The sequence below is a fragment of the Vipera ursinii genome (genome assembly GCF_947247035.1).
Source record: "Vipera ursinii genome assembly, chromosome: 5".
NCBI lineage: Eukaryota > Metazoa > Chordata > Lepidosauria > Squamata > Viperidae > Vipera > Vipera ursinii.
In genome coordinates this window covers 47,056,355-47,076,640 of record NC_139518.1, presented here as the reverse complement: position 1 = coordinate 47,076,640, position 20,286 = coordinate 47,056,355, and the positions used below count along the sequence as shown (strand labels likewise).

Below are 20,286 nucleotides of genomic sequence, written 5' to 3'. Positions count from 1 at the left end.
GGAACCAGATTTACTTTACAACCATGTCACTAACTTAACAACTGCTGTGATTCACTTAATAACTGGCAAGAAAGTTGTCAAATGGGGCAAAACTCGCTTAACATCTGTCTTCCTTAGCAATGGAAATTTTAGGCTAAATTGTGGTCATTAGTCAAGGACTATAATTGATTTTCAGGTGTGTCTAGCTCTTTCAAGAGTTTTCTCAAATAAACATCTAAGAAATTTAGATATTAAGTTTAATAGCCACCAGTGGTCTGAAAATATTTTATGATTTTCATGGAATTTTGCTTCAGCTTTCTAAACCTTTTATTGAGCGTGGTGCCTCATTCATGAATCATTTGGAGAATCTCCTGAAAGAGAAGGAACAGCTAACGAGGTATGCATGCTTACCTTTCTGGTCCATACTTATTTATACAATTACATATTATTGTTTATAACATAATTATGTCTTGGCTGTAGCTTGCATTTCACCTGCCTCTTGGCAATTGAGCTAAGTTTTGTTTTTACATATATAATGAAAAACTTAATTGTTAGATGAAGATGAATTTTTAGATGAAGACGTGACTTGACTTCACGTAAGTATGGGGGAGCCTAGAAAGAGAAGAAAAAACAGGAAAATGTAAAAGCATATAGATATTGAAGGTAAGATACTTTCAAGCAGACAGAGCAAGAGATAATCTTCTTCTTTGTGGCCTTGGGACATTACCACAAAAAGGCAGTTATCAAATATTTCCAACTTATTTCTTGGGATGGCTAATGAAAGACTTTTAAAAAAATAAAAGGACAATAATAAAGATTTATCACTGGCGGGGGGGAATGAAATAAATAATAAACTAAAGCAAAGGTTACCAGTAGTAATAAGTTTATGGAGTCCTGGGCACTCTCTGAGCTTAGTTGTTTGTAGACATTTCAATACGCTTGGTAACATCATCAGTGCTGATGAGTATGGGGCTGTAATGAAACATCTGTATGCACACAACCAAGCTCAGAGAGCACCAAGGACTCCTATTTGTTATTTATTTACTTATAAAATTTAATGGCTGCCCATAGGGTGGGTAGGCAACCTTGCCTCTTTTATGACTGGCCAGCTGGCTCAGGAATTCTGGGAGTTGAAGTCCACGAGTCAAAAGAGCCAAGGTTGCCTACCCCTGCCATAGGGTAACACTCTGTGGCTTACAGTCATAAAAATATGTGTGTGTGTGTGTGTGTGTTTTTTTCCCCCCGCGTAGAACTAAAGGTGTAGGAGCGACGTTTCGACGGAATCCCATCCGTCATCATCAGGCTGGTGGCTTCTGCTTCCTTCTTCTGGGAGAAGCATGTGGCTGTTTGTTCCTCTTTTTTAAACTGCCAGAGGGGGTGTGTTCTGTGGGTGGAGGTGTGCTCTGATTGGGTGGGGGATTAAGTGTGTTCTGATTGGGTGGGTGTGTGTTTTGAATGGTGGGTGTGTTCTGATTGGGTGGGGGGGTGTTTTGAGTGGATGGGCTGGTCTCAGCTGCCAGCCTTAGACCTGAGCTGGTGAGTTGTGCTGCTTTTGTTCGGCTTCGTGTTTGTGGTGGTGCCATGTTTTTATAGTGGGTGTCAGTTTGCTTATTCTGTGGTTTGGAGGGGTTTAAAGTGGCTGATGTTGCAGCTGTAGTTAGGTTTCTGTTTTGTGGTTGTGCCTACATCGGACAGACCAACAGAAGAATAAGTGCACGCATTGAAGAGCACAAAAACTCACTCAGAAAGGGAGAACAAACTTCATCCCTGTTCCAACACTTTGAAGCCACGGGACATGAAATTGATTTTAAAAAAACCAAAACTATCGCCAAAATTGAACATTTTAACAACAGAATAATCAGAGAAGCCATTGAGATAGAAAAACGCCCCCACAGCATGAACAAACGAGATGATACCTCTCGCCTACCAACCATTTGGAAACCCGCCTTGATTGACAGACGAGTCCCAACCACCAAGAATGATACCAGACCCAAACTCATGATAACACCACATGACATCACCACCACACAACCATTCAAAAAGCAAATCCGAACCCACAATGATAACGAAGCACAACCACAGGGGTGGAGTGGGGGGAGTTGGGATCTGTTGTCAACCACCTCCACTCTGCTATTCCCCCACTGGGGCCCCAAGCCAACTGACAGAGCCACATCTTTAGACCCTTATGAAAGGGTGTAGAAATATTATGTAATAGCTGCAGAAATGATGTGTGAATAAAATAATTTACAATTTGTTGTAGAAGCTGGTTAATGCAGTAATTTCCCCTGAAGGACAGTTTCTCTGTTTTTTTGTATAGCTCACTCTCTCACCTTTCTGTACCTGAAAGTATCACAGGTTGTTTGTCCTACCACTTTAAAGCAGACAAGCCTGCTTTACTGTTTTCAGTAGGAAAAAAGTGAGGTTGAGATGAGTTTTAGCACTTTTATTTTATGACCAGAAATGTGCCTACATCATGTTACAATACATTCTTATAAATTAGGTAGCCACATGACTATTTTGTTTTATTTTATTTTAAAAGATTAGGAGAAGCATCTTGTTATATAAAGTTGCTGGAAAGTTTGTTTTTATAATCAGGGATCAAGATTCTTTTGAAAGAAGCTTTATCTCTCATTTCAGGGTAGATGAATTAGAGAACCAGTTACAGCAAGTCAAAGAGATAGTTGAAATAAACTCTGAACCTGAAGATCAGTCTACTGATGGTGAATTATCTGCTGAACATAGGTTGGTCCTCTGATTTTAGTGTACTAATTGCTTTCTCATGTTGTTACAGTTAGGGTTAGGGTTAGTCATATTTATTACCCATATTCATACTCTCTGTCATATTGACTTCTGTAATCTATTCCCTTTCTTAGCTTTTTTAATTATTTTTATATTATACTTGTTTGGATACATTGTCATTTGGTATCTGTATTTATGCATTGTGCTCAGCCATGGTTTGATGTAATCATGCTGAGTTTTGTCAACATCCTAAGCCAGATACAGACATACATACACAATGTTTTAATACAGTACATGAACTTTGAGTTTCTCTGACTCCTAAAGTTCTCCTCTTTCTTTTCATAGCAATTGCTTTATAGGATATCCTAAAGTTAGCTAGAAAGGAGGAAAAAAGGGATTGTATTGAAAGTGAATTGCCTACATGCTGCTTAAGAAAAAGCTCATCCAAGTCAATAAACTGAGATGAATTAATATCCAGATTATTGTGCTTTAAATTCTTTTTAGTTTATTTCCAGATATAATTTTGTCTTTCAGAGAATTTATAGAAAGATATTCATTCAACCAGGATGCTATTCCCGACCAGCACCCTGGAGAAAACATATTTCAAATAGCGAATGCTGGGAAAATCTTCAGCCAGAATAATCTTGATTTGAGAAACTTTGGTTTTCATCCTCAAAATCTGATTGAAAACTATCTTCTTAGGTAAGAATGGATCTTTTACTGTTTGAATTTATAGGCTAACTTTGAAAATATAAGATGGAACCTTAATTTATGGTTGTTTCTGCAGATCTGGAATAACACAGCAGCTTTTTGTAACCGTTGAAGGCTTACTTGCATCTACTTACCATAATTCTCCTTGTCCTGTACCAATTTTAAAATGGATGTTTCAGGTAATTTATCTTTTATTTTGCATTGGATGGATGTAATTAAATACATAGAGTGCATAAACTATCATTAGTTCACAACTTTAGCTTAGTTTTCTGCACCGCCTATTTCCACTTTTCCATTCTTCACTGTTTAGTTGCTAGAACTTGATTACTTGCCAAATACAGAAAAGTGGAGGTTTTGCCAAAAGTACCCCAGGCCATTGGTTTTGTCTAAGAAACTAATCAGTTTAGTAATCTACTTTTATCTTTATTCCCACATGAAAAGGACATGTATGGGTTTTAGGAAAAAAATGTACTACATTTGAACATAGCGTTTCAAGAAATCATTTGCTAAATCACTTACAAATCACTACATTGTGTTGTGAGGAAGCAGGTACCTCATATTTTAGTGGTGAATACATTTGAAAATTTGAAGAATTATTAGTGGCTGCAATAGATCTATGTATTCACAAAGGACAAAGTAAAGGTTGATACCAAGCAACATGTTTGCTCCTAGGCAGCACCACAAAATACCAAATTCAGAGGAAAAAAGATGATGTTTTGAGAAACTTTGCTAAGTATGTTTTTCCCCAAATAGATGATGTCAATTCACCCAGATAGCACAGTTTCAAGAAAAATTTTGGATACATTGATGCGATTAACAATTAGAAATTGTAAGTATTTGAATTAAAACCTGAGACCATGTAACCTTACTTCATTCAAAAGAAACCTGATTAGATTCTGCTATTAACTAAAACCGATTAAGCTAAAAAAAAGTAATGTGAATGATAAGATTCCTATTCTAGGTTGTGCCTTATAGCTTTACCGATATAATAAAAAGTATGTTAGAATATCTACCTAGAAATTGGAACCAAGTTGATGCAACTAATTGATAGCAAAACAGATTCAAGGGGCTTTAGAACATACCATTCAAAAGATATTCTCTGCAGATACAATATTTTAACCCATTTTCTCAGCTTTATAACATTGATTATAGATATTTGCCCTTCTGAATGTTATTATATAGAGCAGAAATACAAGAATGATAGGAAAAATATTTTAAAAGTACAGTTTGCGTCGAAACATACTTTTGCTGTAATCAAAAGTATGTTGTGGATCATATCACATTTGGTTATTTGTTAATTCTGCTCTGCTTACTGAATACAAAAATTACATAGTTATTCTTAAGTAAACTCCTAATGCCTACATTCTCAGTTTCTCTGGCTTGAAGATAAAATTGTCACTTTTTTCTGTCTACAGTTTCTGATGAGAATGACCAACAAAAGCCATGGATTCCATCATTATTTGATATAACAACTGTGTTAATCAATATGGGTATTTCCTTCAGTGTTTTATTTCCTTTGCAACAGTTTCAGCCTGGCTTTACTGAAAATGATATTATGTAAGTATTTAGCAAAGGGTTATAATCTGAAGCATGCAATCTTTAGGACCTGTCCAAAGATTTGCCACCAATTAGTAATTTTCCATGCAATGCAAAGGGAAAATCTCTAATAATTTGGAGTACTTCTATTAATTGCATTTAAGTAAATTACTTTTAATTAAATGTAAATATGAATTAAATCAAATTTAGTTTGTGTCCTGACCCACCCTACTTTTAAGAGTAGGTTTTCCAGCCAAAGTCCAATGATGACCTTTATGCTGGGGGGAAAAAACTTCTGGTTTGTGCACACACACATATACAAAATTCCTGTTCTGTCGATGCAGCCCAGGCAAGACAAAAGATTGAACATGCCTGGCTTAAGCCTTTATTTTTGCAATTTTTCTAAAACTCAGATTGCCATGTGTCTGAGACTTGTTACAGTATGGTCCTCATCTCTACCATAGTATGCAATAAAAATATTAGTTTTGAAATCTTAAAATACAGAATATTGTTTCTAGGTTATCCCTTCATAATAGGTTACATGGGAAATGAATATATGTAATAAAAATATGTAATAAACTATATGATAATCAAGTGTCTTTTTTAACCAGGTGTGAAATGCATGTCACTGTGAATAAACAATCAAAAAGAGATACCTGTATAAACCCAACAGCTTTCTTTCTTCCAATAGAGAGCAATCTTTGCAATATAGCAAAGGTAAGAATGGTGCTTTGTTTTTAAAAGTCCTCTGTTGAGTGTAAGAATATGTCTTCTTTAGCTGAAAATCATTAGTAGTAACTGTAATTTTCCTTGCAAAAGTAGTTCAAGATACACAGGAAAACATTAAGAGAGAAAATTAACAAGAATTTAATATAATAAAATATTAAAGGTTTTTAAAATCCTTTATGATATTGCCACCTTTAAAAAGGTTTACTAGAATGTACACGCACAAATACTGCTTTTGAAATTTATACCTGCAGCCAAAATTAATATTGCTAAAAATATTTGAAGTCATTATCTCTCTTTTTCTTAAGTTTCTAGGATTGTGTATAAATGTGTGCCCAGAAAGTTACACAGACAGAGAAATATTTATATTGCTATTGTTACTATTAAAAGTAAGTTTGGAGACAGAACTGAAGCAATTTCCACTAGTAGACTTGGAGTGCCTTGTTATAAAATTGCTTCAAAACATCAGAAACTGGGATACTGAGGTAACTTAATTTGTCCTAATTTAATGCATTTTGAGTAGATTCAGTTTTTAACATAAGAATTCTTAGCATCAATTAACCTTAGGCTTTCTCACTTTGTGTTAGTCAGTGTATAAACCTTCTGCCCCAAAGAAACCACAATTTATTTTTACTGGTAAAAATTTTTTTGAAAGTGTTATGCAGGCTAGGTTTTTGTTTAATAATGAAAACAGCCAAGAAATTATCTATAAAAGCTATAATTATTTTGATCAACTGCAAAAAAAAGTTTAAAAAAACCCTAGTTTGATGTTAAGTGCAAATATAATCAATGGGTTTAATTATGTTTTGTGGAATTAATATATTTAACAAAATAGTTAAAACATTTACCAGTAACTGCTGTTAGATGCCTTAAATGGAAATATTTTTGCATAATGGGAGCATTTTAAACTGTGGTGTTGATAGCCAACTTTTGTCTTTTCACTAAATATATATTAAGAAATATTAATGTAATAAGCCAATGCCTATCAACCACATGCTGTGATTGGTCTTTAAATATAATAAATATTTATATGTATTATCTAACAATTGCAAACACACTGATACTGAATTTAGCAATTGTTTTCAAATTCTATTAACAAATTTGTCTTTCTCTTTTAAAAAGATGTCCCAATTATCCTTGGCAATAAGTTGTTTATCCAACCATCATCATAATCTATTGTGGCTTGTTCAGTTTGTCCCCAATTGGACAACTCGTGGAAGGTAAAACTTTTAAGACAATACCACTTAGTATGCCTATCAGAATTCATGCCAAAAGCACCAAATTATAATAGCTCACATATTTATGTTTATGTTAACTTTATTCTAGACAAATAAGACGACATCTTAGCTTGGTAATAATCTCAAAGCTTCTTAAAAGCCATGTGAAAATACCCAGTAGCCATGATCATCAGGTAAAGTATATATTCTTTCATCAGAACAATAGTTTGCTGGAGTTAAGACTTGTTTTCTCAGTGAAGGGAGCTTTTTTTAATTAATGTTTTTGAATTTGACTGTTCAGCTCAGTTGCCTAAAAATGAGCATGTAGCCTTCTTGACATGCTATGGAAGTAGTTTAGTTGGTCTTCTGGATTTTTTTTAACTTCCTAGGTTAGTCTACAGCCCTAGAATTCACAAGTAATCCCAGATTTGAATCAGTGCATGAGTCAAATAAACAGAATTTAAATTCACATTAGTAATTTCACCATCCTACTAATTCACGTTTCTTCCATTTCTTTGTATGGATAAAAAAAACTACTTCTCTTTTAATGGTGTGTAGCTTTTGTGTACTTGAGAGCTGCACCCCTACTGCATAGCAAATTGAAAGCTACACCAGAAAATGAATTAGACATCATTTTATTTTTTTTATATTTTAGGTATACATTTTATTTACATTCATTATTTTACATTTCTAATTGTTTAATTTCTCCTATCCTCAGCGTTATGGACTCGATTCTATATTTACTTCCACAGCAAAATTCCTCTTTAATGCTGCAGCTTATTATACTATTATATAGATGTAAGGAGGCACAGCATTTAGAATGACAAAAGGCAGAGATTATGGAGAAAGGCAAGTCAGCGATTTAGGCACACGGAAGAAATAATCAGGAATCAGATAGGGGAACTAGAGCTAGACAAAACAGTGGAAATGGTAGAAACAATGAGTAGAAAGTAAGCTAAAGGGAAAGAAACAGGAGAATGTCAAGTACAGCTGAGCTGAGGGGGAGATTAGGTAGAAGTGGAAGAGACATTTCTTGCTGGGCTAAATATAGGCCCAAAACTATGTTTTTTTTCCATTCTTCTTTTATATAAACTTGTAAACACAATTTGTTCAGAGTTGGTGTTTAAATTCTAATGTGTCTTCTGGAGGTTTTCAAAATTTAGATAAAGGGAAGTATAATCTTCATCTACTTTATTTCAATTCAGAGCTGCTCTTATTCATAAAGTTTGATTCCTCTTGCTGTGATAGTTCCTCCTATTGTATTCCTGGTGTCAGGGTTTCAGCAGCTGCACGCATAAAGATTTTGAGAAAACACCCTCCTACTCCTACTGCCCGTGTTTTAGTTCCTAAAATGGTTTAAGATAATTCTTCCCAAGGTTGAAAAAAAGCATAATGTAACTGTATTGCACTCTGATCTCCCAATAGATGTTACTACTGTGTAACGAGCTAGTGAAGATGAAACCTTCAAGTCTGTTGAAGAATCTGTCAGAAACTTCAGGACATCACGATGGTGTTACAGAGCCTTTTCTTTCTGAATCTGAGCCGCAGGTAATATGTTTTTTAAAACCAGGGTTAGACAAGATATGCTGTCTAAACTACATTTGTGGTTAGTGATAATATAAGAGATGCTCACGTTTCATGAGGTCACATAACCAAGTTGCTATGCTGTGTGCAGCAGAGTGAATATGAATAATGTTAATGGACTCAAGAATTCATTTGAGAAAATTCCTTCAGTGAAAAGGAGTAATCTGTAAGTGTAGATATTAAAAGCAGAGTTCTCTGATCTGATTGTCATTAATCAAGATTTTCTAAGTTCCTCTTTTATTTACCGGAAAAAATTGTTGGGGAGGGGAGTAAATGATATATTGTTTAGTTGCTGATATTCTTGTAACCTTTTTCCCCCCACTTCAATAAATCCTGTTAAGAAAACTGTGATTCATGTTTGGGAAAAAGATTATCCTCCATCTGTGAACTTTGGTAATTGCCAAAGAGTCTAACATGCAAGTCCTAAAATGCAAATAGCAGTGTGGCTGGCAATAGTGTGGGAACCCACAATGTGTGTAAGGTTTTTTTTATGAATTCCTTCCTTTTTTAAAATATAAACATAGAGGTAATCCTTGACTTATGACCACAGTTGAACCCAAAATTTCTGTTGCTAAGTGAGGCAGTTGTTAAGGGAGTTCCATCTCATTTTATGACCTTTTTGCCACAGTTGTTAAGCAAATCATGCGGTTGCTAAGTGAATCTGGCTTCCTCCATTGATTTTTTTTGTGGGAAGCTGGCTGGGAAAGTTAGAAACAGTCAAAGTGATCAAATGACCGTGGGACATGGCAACTGTCATAAATACATACCAGTGGCCAAGTACCAATCGGGTTTCAGGCCCGGGTACAGCACGGAGACGGCATTGGTCGCGCTGGTGAATGATCTATGGAGGGCTCGGGACAGAGGTTGCTCCTCTGTCCTAGTCCTTTTAGACCTCTCAGCGGCTTTTGATACCATCGACCATGGTATCCTGCTGCGACGTCTCAGAGGGTTAGGAGTGGGAGGCACAGTTCTCCAGTGGTTCTCCTCTTACCTTCTGGGACGTTCGCAGTCGGTGTTGGCAGGGGGGCAGAGATCGACCTTGAGACCTCTCATTTGTGGAGTCCCTCACGGATCGGTTCTCTCGCCTCTCCTGTTCAACATCTATATGAAGCCGCTGGGTGAGATCATTCGTGGTTTTGGAGTTGGGTATCACCAATATGCTGATGATACCCAACTTTTTATTTCTACCCCAAACCACCCCAGCGATGCCCTCGACGTGATGTCCCGTTGCCTGGAGGCGGTCCGGGTCTGGATGGGGAGGAACAGGCTTCGACTCAACCCTGACAAGACTGAGTGGCTGTTCGTGCCGGCATCCCGGGAAATTCCGATTATTCCATCATTGGCCATGGGGGGTGAGCTATTACCCCCCGTAGATAGGGCCCGCAACTTGGGGGTCCTTCTAGATTCACAGCTCTCTTTGGAAGAGCATATTGGAGCTGTGACTAGGAGGGCCTTTGCCCAGGTTCGCCTGGTGCGCCAGTTGCGGCCCTATCTAGACCGGGATGCCTTGCGCACAGTCACTCATGCGCTCGTGACCTCTTGTCTAGACTACTGTAATGCTCTCTACATGGGGCTGCCCTTGAGGTCCACCCGGAGACTGCAACTTGTGCAGAATGCAGCCGCACGAGTTGTCTTGGGAGCTTCCCGATACTCCCATGTTACACCTTTGCTCCGCGAGCTGCATTGGCTACCGGTTGCTCTCCGGGTGAGGTTCAAGGTGTTAGTTATGACTTACAAAGCCCTTCATGGCATGGGTCCGGATTACCTACGGCAACACCTGCGGCCGGCGTCAACTTCCCTCCGTCCGGTGCGCTCCCACAGAGAGGGCCTCCTCAGGGTGCCGCCAATCAAAGAATGCCGATTGGTGACCCCCAGGGGGAGAGCGTTCTCTGTGGGCGCGCCAGACCTATGGAACCGCTTACCGGTTGAGCTCCGGATGGCCCCCGACCTTCGCTCCTTCCGGCGCGATCTCAAAACATTCTTTTTTGAACAAGCTGGCCTGGTCTGACGGGATGGGGTTGGGTTTTTAAAACTAGTTTTAATTTTAATATGGATTGATTTTATGGGCATGATGTTTAATGGCTTTTTAACTTTTCTATTCGATTTTTACTGTGTATTGCCCTGTTCACCGCCCTGAGTCCTTTGGGAGAAGGGCAGTATAGAAATCAAATTATTAAATTAAATTATTAAATTAAATTTTGATCACATGATCATGGAGATGCTGCAGTGGTTATAAGTGTGAAAACATTTTTCAGTGCCATTGTAATTTTAAACAATCACTAAAAGATTGGTGATAAGTCGAGGATTACCTGTATTTTTTAAGAACATACATTTTTTACGCTATTTGCAGATGGTTGAGAGTTCAACCTATAATTGTATGTTTTCCCATACAATTGGCACTGATAACTTTCAAGTCTAATGCTTGTTTAATGTGCAGTAAGAGATAATTGTCTGGACTGTGTAGGCCTTGTGAAGCACTTCAAAAGCTGAATTACCTAAAAAAGCCTGATGGGTTTCTTAGCCCCAGAAACTTGGTAACCTTTTAAGTAACCATTTTACTAAATGCCTGCTTTTTTTTCTAGGCCTATTATCTGATTTATGTCCTCCTTCACTTGGTTAGGGAAGCTAGCAATTTTGAGCGTACAAGTTCCAATCAAAGAGTAAGTAATTTACGAAAATTCTTTCATTAACATGCAAAAGTTTTTTTTCATGAAGATACATGTTCTTGGAAATCAATGAATTTAATGTTCTACTATTCATATAAATAACAGATTCCTAGTTCATACATGCTGCTATAATCTTTGATGATGAAGCTTCCATATACACTACTTTATTAAGAAAAAATTGATTTGTATAACAGCTTCTGTATGAAAATTGGTGAAGATCTACTTATTGATCTTCAACCAATACTGTATATGGACTGCTCAAAATATGGCCATAATTGCACCCCATTTTAGGACTTGAATTAAATTGCTTGTTGGGTCTTCTTCATGCTTTCATTAAAATATAGTAGTAAAGTAACAGGCTACAGTTACTGATCTTCTATTCTGTACTCCATACTCATTTGCACTGATGATGTTACCTAGTTGGCTAATGAAACGTCTACAAACAAACAACCATGTTCAGAGAGCACCAAAGGACTCCACAATTTCTAATGCAGCTATGGTAGCCTTGCAAATGATATGGCTGCTTTAATAATTCAAAAAGAAGTGCCTCTTAGATGCTCCCATATATTGGGTTGTGTCCGTTTCAGATGTCTTTTGGAGGTCTATTACTGGCCCTTCTCCAAGTCTGTCTGATTTCAGGTTTTAGGTAGAAGCTTTGGGAGAAATATTTCCTGTGGCTTGAAAAATTTAAATAATTTGACAGAAAAGTATTTACTACTACTATTACTATTACAATATTATTTTGATTTATTTTTTCTTCCTCCATGACAGAAAAGTTAGATATCATAAATGGTTAACACCACAATATAGTAGCTCAGACAGAAGAGGCCTGCAGAAATTCTTTCCTTAAGTGGCTAGATAGGAACACAGTTCCAAAAGCAGTACATCCTATACTTTTATGAGTAAAATAGGAGAACTCAACTACAATATCCAATCTGATACTTAAAAGTAGTCCTCAACTTAACAACCATTCATTTAGTGACCTTTCAAAGTTACAACAGCACTGAAAAAAGTATTTATGAACATTTTTCACACAACCATTGCAGCACATTATCAAAACTCAGCTGCCTGGTAACTGGCATGTCTTTATGATGGTTGCAGTGTCCTGGAGCCATTTGATCCCCTTTTGCCACCTTCTGACAAGCAAAGCCAATGGAGAAGCCAGGTTCACCTAACAACCATGTTACTAACTTCATATCTGAAGTGTAATTCACTTAACAACTGGCAAGGAAGGTCAAAATTTCTTAGCAACAGAAAGTTTGAGCTCATTATGGCTATAAGTTGAGGGTTACCTGTATTGAGGTAGACAGTTGTCTACACAACCAATTTCTAAGCCATTTAGGGTTGGGAATTTTTAGAAGTGGAAAGACAGAATAGAAATTCCTAAGTAATTTGTAATCATCTGTGACATGATTATATTGCAAAGCACTAAAAATGTAAAATATGCTGCAGCTTTACAAATTTTGGACCAAATATTAATATTATTTATATTTACAAACTATAGCCACAATTGGTTGAAATAACATAACTAAATGTTTAATGTTCTTTCAGAAATGGCTGTTGAGACTCTGTAGCATCCTTGAAAAACATGTAAAGTGTGATATTAGGGAAGATGTCAGACTGTTTTACAGAACTATGGTAAGTTTGCCTTTTCTTTTCTCATCCCGGAAGATAGGCATTATATCCTCTTTTGTCTTTTAAAATTTCTCTTTATAACAAAGCAAATGCATTCTTTTGGAAAAAAGGGGTTGTCCCTGACACATAAACGGGGCCGGTCGTAGGCTGGATCAGAACACTATGTCCTCAGGGTCACCTGAGTAGTGCAGATGTGTGGAGATTTCTGGGTTGCAGGATGTTTTCTGCCCTGTGTGCCTTCACTGTTGAAGACAGGCGTAGGCTGTTGGGGATGAGTCTGTGTTGTCTGCATCTCAAACTGAAGCTCAAGTGGTTCCTGTAGTCTGCAATGTTTTCTGAAAATCTGTTCATACTCCCACACTGTTCAAAGGGTGTTCATCCCAAAGTGCGTAGCTAAATATCTGTGGAGGTTCACAGTCATCCAGGTCATGTGTCAAAGGTGGTTTTTCAGGAGACAACTGGACTTTCTTGTTTTTCTTCGAAGACATTTCGCTTCTCATCCAGGAAGCTTCTTCAGCTTTGACTGGATGGTTGGGGAATGGAAGGATTTATATTCATTGCAGACAAGTGGGCATTTGCATTCTTTTAGAGCATGGGTGTCAAACTCAATTGCGTCATGAGACATATTGTGATGCATGGCGACATTTTTTTGCCTTTGCGGAGCTGGGATGGACATGGCTGTGTGTGATGCATCCGGCCTGTGGGCCGCCAGTTTGACACCCTTGTTTTAGACTTTAGAGAGTCATTGAGGCCAATTGGAGGTTTACGATGGAAAGTCTGGGTATCAACAAGTAGAAAATTTTGTTTTTTTCTCAGGTATCAAGTCTGGCTTCAGTCAATATGCAGAAAATAAACAGTATATAAGATATATTTAGTGAGGTGTGTGTTATATTTGGGGGTGCAAGGAAGTTTTTTAGGTTGGTTTTATTTTGTTTTTTTTTACTGGTTTTACTCTTTTATTATTGCTTGCAAGATTCCCAGGATTATATAAATCTTTTAAATAAATATATAAAAAATCTGAGAAGACAGTTTTCCAAATAGTTTTCATTCTTACTTCTGTCTCACCCAAATGAGAAAAAAACAACTTCTGTATTAGAACATTGTGTTATATGTTCCATTTATGATCTATAATATTGATGGAAAGGGTATTTAACCGAAGTGTATCCAGAAAATTAGAAGCAATTTGACAAGGTACAGGAAGTCCTTGACTAATGACAGATATTGGGACCAGAGTTTTCATCACTGACTGTGTAATAAAGTGCGACTGCATTGCTTAATGAGGGCAACTCCTGCCTGCTGGCTTGGGACTTGCAACTTCCTGCTGGCTCCCCCATTGACTTTGATTGTAGCAAGCCAGCAGAAAATTGCCTTGCCTAATAACAATGGGATTTGGTTTACAATGGCAACCAGAACATTGTAAACCAAATCCCATTGTTATTAGGCTAGGCCACAGGTCTGCAACCCGCGGCTCCGGAGCCGCATGCGGCTCTTTCAGCCATCTCCTGCGGCTCCCAGTCCTCTGCTAGGTGTACTCCAAAAAAAAAAAAGTGAGACTAAAAAAGTTCAACCAATCAATTCAAATATGTAGGGTAGGTGCATATCTCGCCTTGGCTCCACTCTTCAGTCAAACTCTGTTCTGCGTATGAGTGCATGTACGCACATGCGCACACATTTTTTGTGGCTCCCAGTTTTTCCTTTTGTGAGGGAACCGGTTCCGAGTGGCTCTTTCACTGTTTCAGGTTGCTGACCCCTGGGCTAGGCAATTTTCTGCTGGCTTGCTACAATCAAAGTCAATGGGGGAGCCAGCAGGAAGTTGCAAGTCCCAAGCCAGCAGGCAGATAAGTTGCTGCTACTGGGTGGAAGAGTGCCAGGATGCAGGGGAGGTACATAAGGGTTTGGGGAATGCATGAGAAGCACAACACAGGGCTGTGGGAAGGGGCTGCAAGAATGTGTGTGTGAGTTGATGCATGAGAGCACAAGTCAGGGATGGTGAAAAAGAGATGATCAGGGAGGGAGCACGAATGGCTAGATCAGCATGAGCACAGAGGGGCTGGAGGAAAATACATGGTGGGGAGAAGACTTACCCCAGCGATTTATGGCATTCCCTGTCAACTTTCTTATTGACTTTCTAGGGAAGTCGGCAGGGAAGGATGCAAATGGCAACCATGTGATCATGATGCGCTGTAATAGGTCATAAGTCTGATTTGTTGCCAAGCACCTGGATCACAATCATGTGATTGCAGGGGTGCTGAGATGGCCAGAACACCGAGGACTGGTCATACAGTTGCAAGAAAAAGTATGTGAACCCTTTGGGATTACGTGGAGTTTTGCATGAATTGGCCATAAAATGCACTCTAAACGTCATGTAAGTCACAACAATAGAAAAACACAGTCTGCTTAAAATAATACTACACAAACATTAGCTGTTGTCATGTTTTAATTAAACATAAGATGGAAACATTCACAGTGCAGGGTGGAAAAAGTATGTGAACCCCTAGCCTAATGACTTCTCCAAGAGCTAATTGGAGCTAGGAGTGAGCCAACTTTGACTCCAACCAGTGTGATGGTATTGGATGTGTTGCTGACAGCTGTCCTGCCCTTTAAAAACACACACCTGTTTTGGGTTTACTGGTCTCAAGAAGCACTGTCTGATGTGAACCATGCCTTGCAGAAAAGAGCTCTGAGAAGACCTACGATCAAGAATTGTTGACTTGCATGAAGCTGGAAAGGGTTACAAAAGTATCTCCAAAAGCCTTGATGTTCATGTGTCCACGGTAAGACAAACTGTCTACAAATGGAGAAAGTTTAGCACTGTTGCTACTCTCCCTAGGTGTGGTCGTCTTGTAAAAATGACTGCAAGAGCAAAGCGCATAATGCTTAATGAGGTAAAAAAGAATCCTAGAGTGTCAGCTAAAGACCTACAGAAATCTCTGGCACATGCTAACATTTTTGTTGACACATCTACAATAAGGAAAACATTAAAAGAGAATGGAGTACATGGGAGGACACCACGGAGGAAGCCATTGCTGTCCAAAAAAAATACTGCAGCACGTTTGAAGTTTGCAAAAGAGCACCTGGATGTTCCACAGCACTACTGGCAAAATATACTGTGGACAGATGAAACCAAAATTGAGTTGTTTGGGAAAAACACACAACACTATGTGTAGAGAAAAAAAGGCACAGCACACCAACATCAAAACCTCATCCCCACTGTAAAACACGGCAGAGGGAGCATCATGGTTTGGGGCTGCTTTGCTGCCTCAGGGCCTGGACGGATTGTTGTCATTGATGGGAAAATGAGTTCCAGAGTTTATCAGGACATTTTGCAGGAAAACGTACGACCATCTGTCCGCCAACTGAAGCTCCGCAGAGGATGGGTGATGGGACAATGACCCAAAGCATACAAGTAATTCAACAAAACAATGGCTTCAACAGAACAGAATACGCCTTCTGGATTGGCCCAGTCAGAGTCCTGACCTCAACCCGATTGAAATGCTGTGGCATGACCTTAAGAGAGCGATTCACACCAGACATCCCAAGCATATTGCTACACTGAAACAGTTTTGTGCAGAGGAGTGGTCCAAAATTACTCCAGATCGTTGTGCAGGTCTGATCTGCAACTACAGGAAACGTTTGGTTGAGGTTATTGCTGCCAAAGGAGGGTCAACCAGTTATTAAGTCCAAAGGTTCACATACTTTTTCCACCCTGCACTGTAAATGTTTCCATCTTATGTTCAATTAAAACATGACAACAGCTAATGTTTGTGTAGTATTATTTTAAGCAGACTGTGTTTTTCTATTGTTGTTACTTACATGACATTTAGAGCGCATTTTATGGCCAATTCATGCAAAACTCCACGTGATCCCAAAAGGTTCACATACTTTTTCTTGCAACTGTAGCCGCCATTCATTCAGCATCATCTGTAATTTTGAACGGCTACTGGATGAATGTTTGCAGGTCAAGGTCTGTCTGTAGTTCATAATGCTAGCCACATTCTGTTAACTTGCAAGTGCTACTTTGCTTAGAGTCCTAGGCACGAGACTTGCCTTGTGTCCTACTTATATCGAATGGTCTGTCTTTAAAATTGCAATAAAATTCTGTCGTTATTTCTTCCAAAGTAAGTCCTGTTACCTTCCTAAAGTACATTTCAAAGTAATGTAGGCCAGCAGCAATAATCATCACTTCAGCTTCCAACAGTTTTTAACTTTCTGTCTCTAGGTAAAAGACTTAGTTGCTAGAACATACAGCAAATGGCAGCAAATGATACACAGTTCTCATCTTACTCAGGTATGGTACAGTTAAAATATATTTTCATAGAAAATATTACATATCAGTTAATAATAGTGGCATAGAAATAAAAATTTCTGGAAATAATGTTTTTTGCCTCTTACAAGAAATAGAAACAGTATAACAACTGGGGAAAGGAGTAAAGGGATACGCAGTGTTGGATTTAGACCAATTGAGTTGATTTTAAAGCTGTGTTGATATGTCAGTGCTTTTCCACTAATTAATTTAGTATTTCAAATCTGTTTTAAATGTGTATAACTTTGCATCTAATTCCTTTGACAATCTTTTATTATAGGGTCAGATCCATGACTTTTGGGTCCCAGATACTTAAAAAATAGAGACTGGATGATCAAATGACCAAGAAAATGAGTGGGAAGACTACACTATTGTCTAAGAAGAGGCATTCTTGTAAAGTGCACTTAACTTCCCCAATTACTTAATTGAGCAACTTTAGTAAACTGTATTTTTTAAAAGATCCTTTTGACATTGAGAAAGTTGCTTCTTTCTACACGATAACAATATCTTGTTTTTCTTAAGTCAATCTAAATTGGATGAATACATTTTTTTTAAAAAAAAATCAAGCAATATTTTGTCCTTTTTACAACAAATATGGTTCTTACATTCCTACTGTGAAGCAGCATTTAAAAACCATCATTGGTATTTGTTTTCAGTTTTGAAGATGCTTCTCTGGTAACTTTACAATAGTATCAGTTGTACAGATATGGCTTTTAACTTGTATTATTAACCTATTGAATGTTAGCTTTTGAAATGGAAAGAAACAGTAATGTAATGGATGACACAAAAACTACAGACCTATAAAAATTGGAAAGTAAGTTGGAATTTATTCTGTAACTTACTTATAGTACAGTAGTATAGTAGTCTGTAGCTTTATATTTATAATAAAGGGGTTAAGAAATCAGACCTAGCAAGTCCGTATTGTTCAAATGTTTAAGATTGCTGGTTGGCTATACATTCAGGTATTCATAGATATCATATGCTAATAAATTGATGCAATAATTTGGTCAATATTTTATATCAAAATTCATATTCCTCTGTTTATATCAGTGGTTCCCAACCTTTCCACCTTGGCAGCCCGGTGCAGAGGGGCAGGTGAGTGGCTGGTGCATGCGTGCGTGCACAGCTCCATTTATGCAAGTGGTGTACATGCATTCAACTCGCAAGAATGGAGTTTTGCACATGAGTAGAGGATGTTTGCACTTGCACGTGAAGCTCCACATGTGAGTAGAGGGCGCTCACGCACGAAGCTCCACTCACACAAGTGGGCAGCACTTGCACTCATGCACGCACTTGCCCATTTATCCCACAACCCAGTTTCAAACAATTGGGAACCCCTGGTTTATATCACACTGGACTATGTGTTATTCTATAACATGAACATAAATTATAGAGTCCATAAGTTTCAGTCTTAATATAAACGTATGTATGTGCGTCTAAATACAGTTTGTGTGCAGTTTTAATCTGAAAACTTGCACTGCCATATCTGTAAATAAACAAAATTTTAGAAGCCATACAAATTAAATGCTTTAGAAATAGTATATATAAAATAGTTGACTTTTATATTTACATTTGAATCAAAATAGTCATCTCAAATAAAGAAATGGCAAATTAAATGGTATAAGTTGCTATTATCTAAGTGTGCAATAAGCACCAGTAAATCATTCAGGAATTTTACTTTTATTCAATGGATGGTAGTTTATACCTCAGAAGTGTAAATCTGGTTCTGACTTTTAATGCTGTTGAGTGTTTCATTAATTCCAGTATAAAGTTTTAATAGAAAATGTTACTTTAGAAGGAATAAGTAAGGATATATATTATTATTATATATTAGATTTTATTGATTCTTCCTGCATTCTGTGCCTAGTGTACAAATAATTCCTATGTGCAATTAGAAATAATTTCTACTTTCATGAGATGTTGCACACTTCCTCTGCATTCTCTAGGCTGCAGCATCTTAAATTGCATTGAAGACTATAGAAAGTGTAGTAACTGCCAAGAGCTGAACGCTTAGGAAGTCAGTTATCCTAACAGAAACAGCCTAGTATATCTGCATAGTCATAAAGGACAGAGACTTTTTCTTAAAGTGTAGTTTTGAATGGTTGTGCCAAACCTTTAAAGAGAACACAGAAAATAATATTTCAATTGCAATGTATATTGTGTATATTATGTAATGTGTATATAGAATACACATGTCCATTATGTATATTGTGTAATATCTATATATTATGTAAAAAAATGATTTTTTGTTTTTTACAGTTTTTCAAGAATGTTGAGACGAAACTCTCAATTTAACCACTTTAAGTGCAATAATAACATTTACATTAACATTGATTACAACTCTTAAGATTCACAGTAAATTGCAAATATGTCACCTTAGTATTCTAAAAAACAGATGACAGAATCCCCCCTTGGAAAAATAACATTTTAACTGTAGGGTCTTGCAGCATTCCAAGCTAATTCATTCCAGTTGTTTATTCATTCCAGTTATATGCATATATATTCTTAAATATTAAACAACAGGTATGTTAGTATAGTTCTTACAAACTCTGTAAGCATAGTCTATCCAAAAATGTTATTTATAGATCAGACTTCTCCAGCTATTCAAGTTCTTGGTACTCCTGATATTAAAATTTTGTTTTGTTTTGTCTTGAATGTGTATTTTTTTATTCAGGCTGCACAACCCAGCTTCAGATTTATACAATATATGAATGTATTCCTTGAATAGAATTTAAGTTATAAAATATTTAATTTTATAATTCTTGTTTTAACAAAGTATATGAACCAGGCTCTATGTTTTTCACAAACCATGCTTAAAATTTTCTAAGAAAATTTAATCCCATGGCTTTTTTTCTCATAGAATGCTCAGAACGGCGTTCTGGCACCCTTTTTTTGCACAAAAAAAAAAAAGCTTTTGCACAAGCTGTGCTACTCCCTCCAAACTCGTGTGTCCTACTTTCCTCGCTCGCCTTCCCAAAACTCTAAACTAGAATGCGTGAGTTTGGAGTTGGAGAAGGCGAGTGAGGAAAGTAGGACACGTGAATTTGGAGTTTGGGAAGGTGGGCATCCGATGGCGCCTGCCGCTTCGGCACTGTCAGCGAGAGAGTGCACAGAAGCGGGCCAGCGAGGAGCACATGGCAAGGCTATCGCTCCCTCTGCCATTGGCCAGCCCTTAGCAGGCGCTGAGCAG

General features: G+C 37.6%; 1 protein-coding gene across 3 annotated transcripts in view; it reads left to right on the top strand.

Annotated features, from left to right (window-relative positions):
- The window catches only part of SLF2 (SMC5-SMC6 complex localization factor 2), a 31,769-nt gene extending 12,018 nt beyond the window's left edge, over positions 1 to 19,751 (top strand). For 2 of the 3 annotated variants that reach the window (XM_083363663.1, XM_083363662.1), the window contains 15 exons: positions 294 to 376; positions 2,617 to 2,721; positions 3,253 to 3,420; positions 3,506 to 3,608; positions 4,183 to 4,258; positions 4,845 to 4,986; positions 5,577 to 5,682; positions 6,000 to 6,176; positions 6,814 to 6,911; positions 7,018 to 7,102; positions 8,334 to 8,456; positions 11,075 to 11,152; positions 12,710 to 12,796; positions 17,013 to 17,081; positions 17,377 to 19,751. In XM_083363663.1, the coding sequence (XP_083219789.1) occupies positions 294 to 376; positions 2,617 to 2,721; positions 3,253 to 3,420; positions 3,506 to 3,608; positions 4,183 to 4,258; positions 4,845 to 4,986; positions 5,577 to 5,682; positions 6,000 to 6,176; positions 6,814 to 6,911; positions 7,018 to 7,102; positions 8,334 to 8,456; positions 11,075 to 11,152; positions 12,710 to 12,796; positions 17,013 to 17,081; positions 17,377 to 17,412 (1,536 nt within the window). In that variant the 3' untranslated portion in view covers positions 17,413 to 19,751. The remainder of the gene's footprint in view (positions 1 to 293; positions 377 to 2,616; positions 2,722 to 3,252; positions 3,421 to 3,505; positions 3,609 to 4,182; positions 4,259 to 4,844; positions 4,987 to 5,576; positions 5,683 to 5,999; positions 6,177 to 6,813; positions 6,912 to 7,017; positions 7,103 to 8,333; positions 8,457 to 11,074; positions 11,153 to 12,709; positions 12,797 to 17,012; positions 17,082 to 17,376) is intronic. The other variant, XR_014492652.1, reaches the window with a different exon arrangement.
- Positions 19,752 to 20,286: the final 535 nt, after the last annotated feature.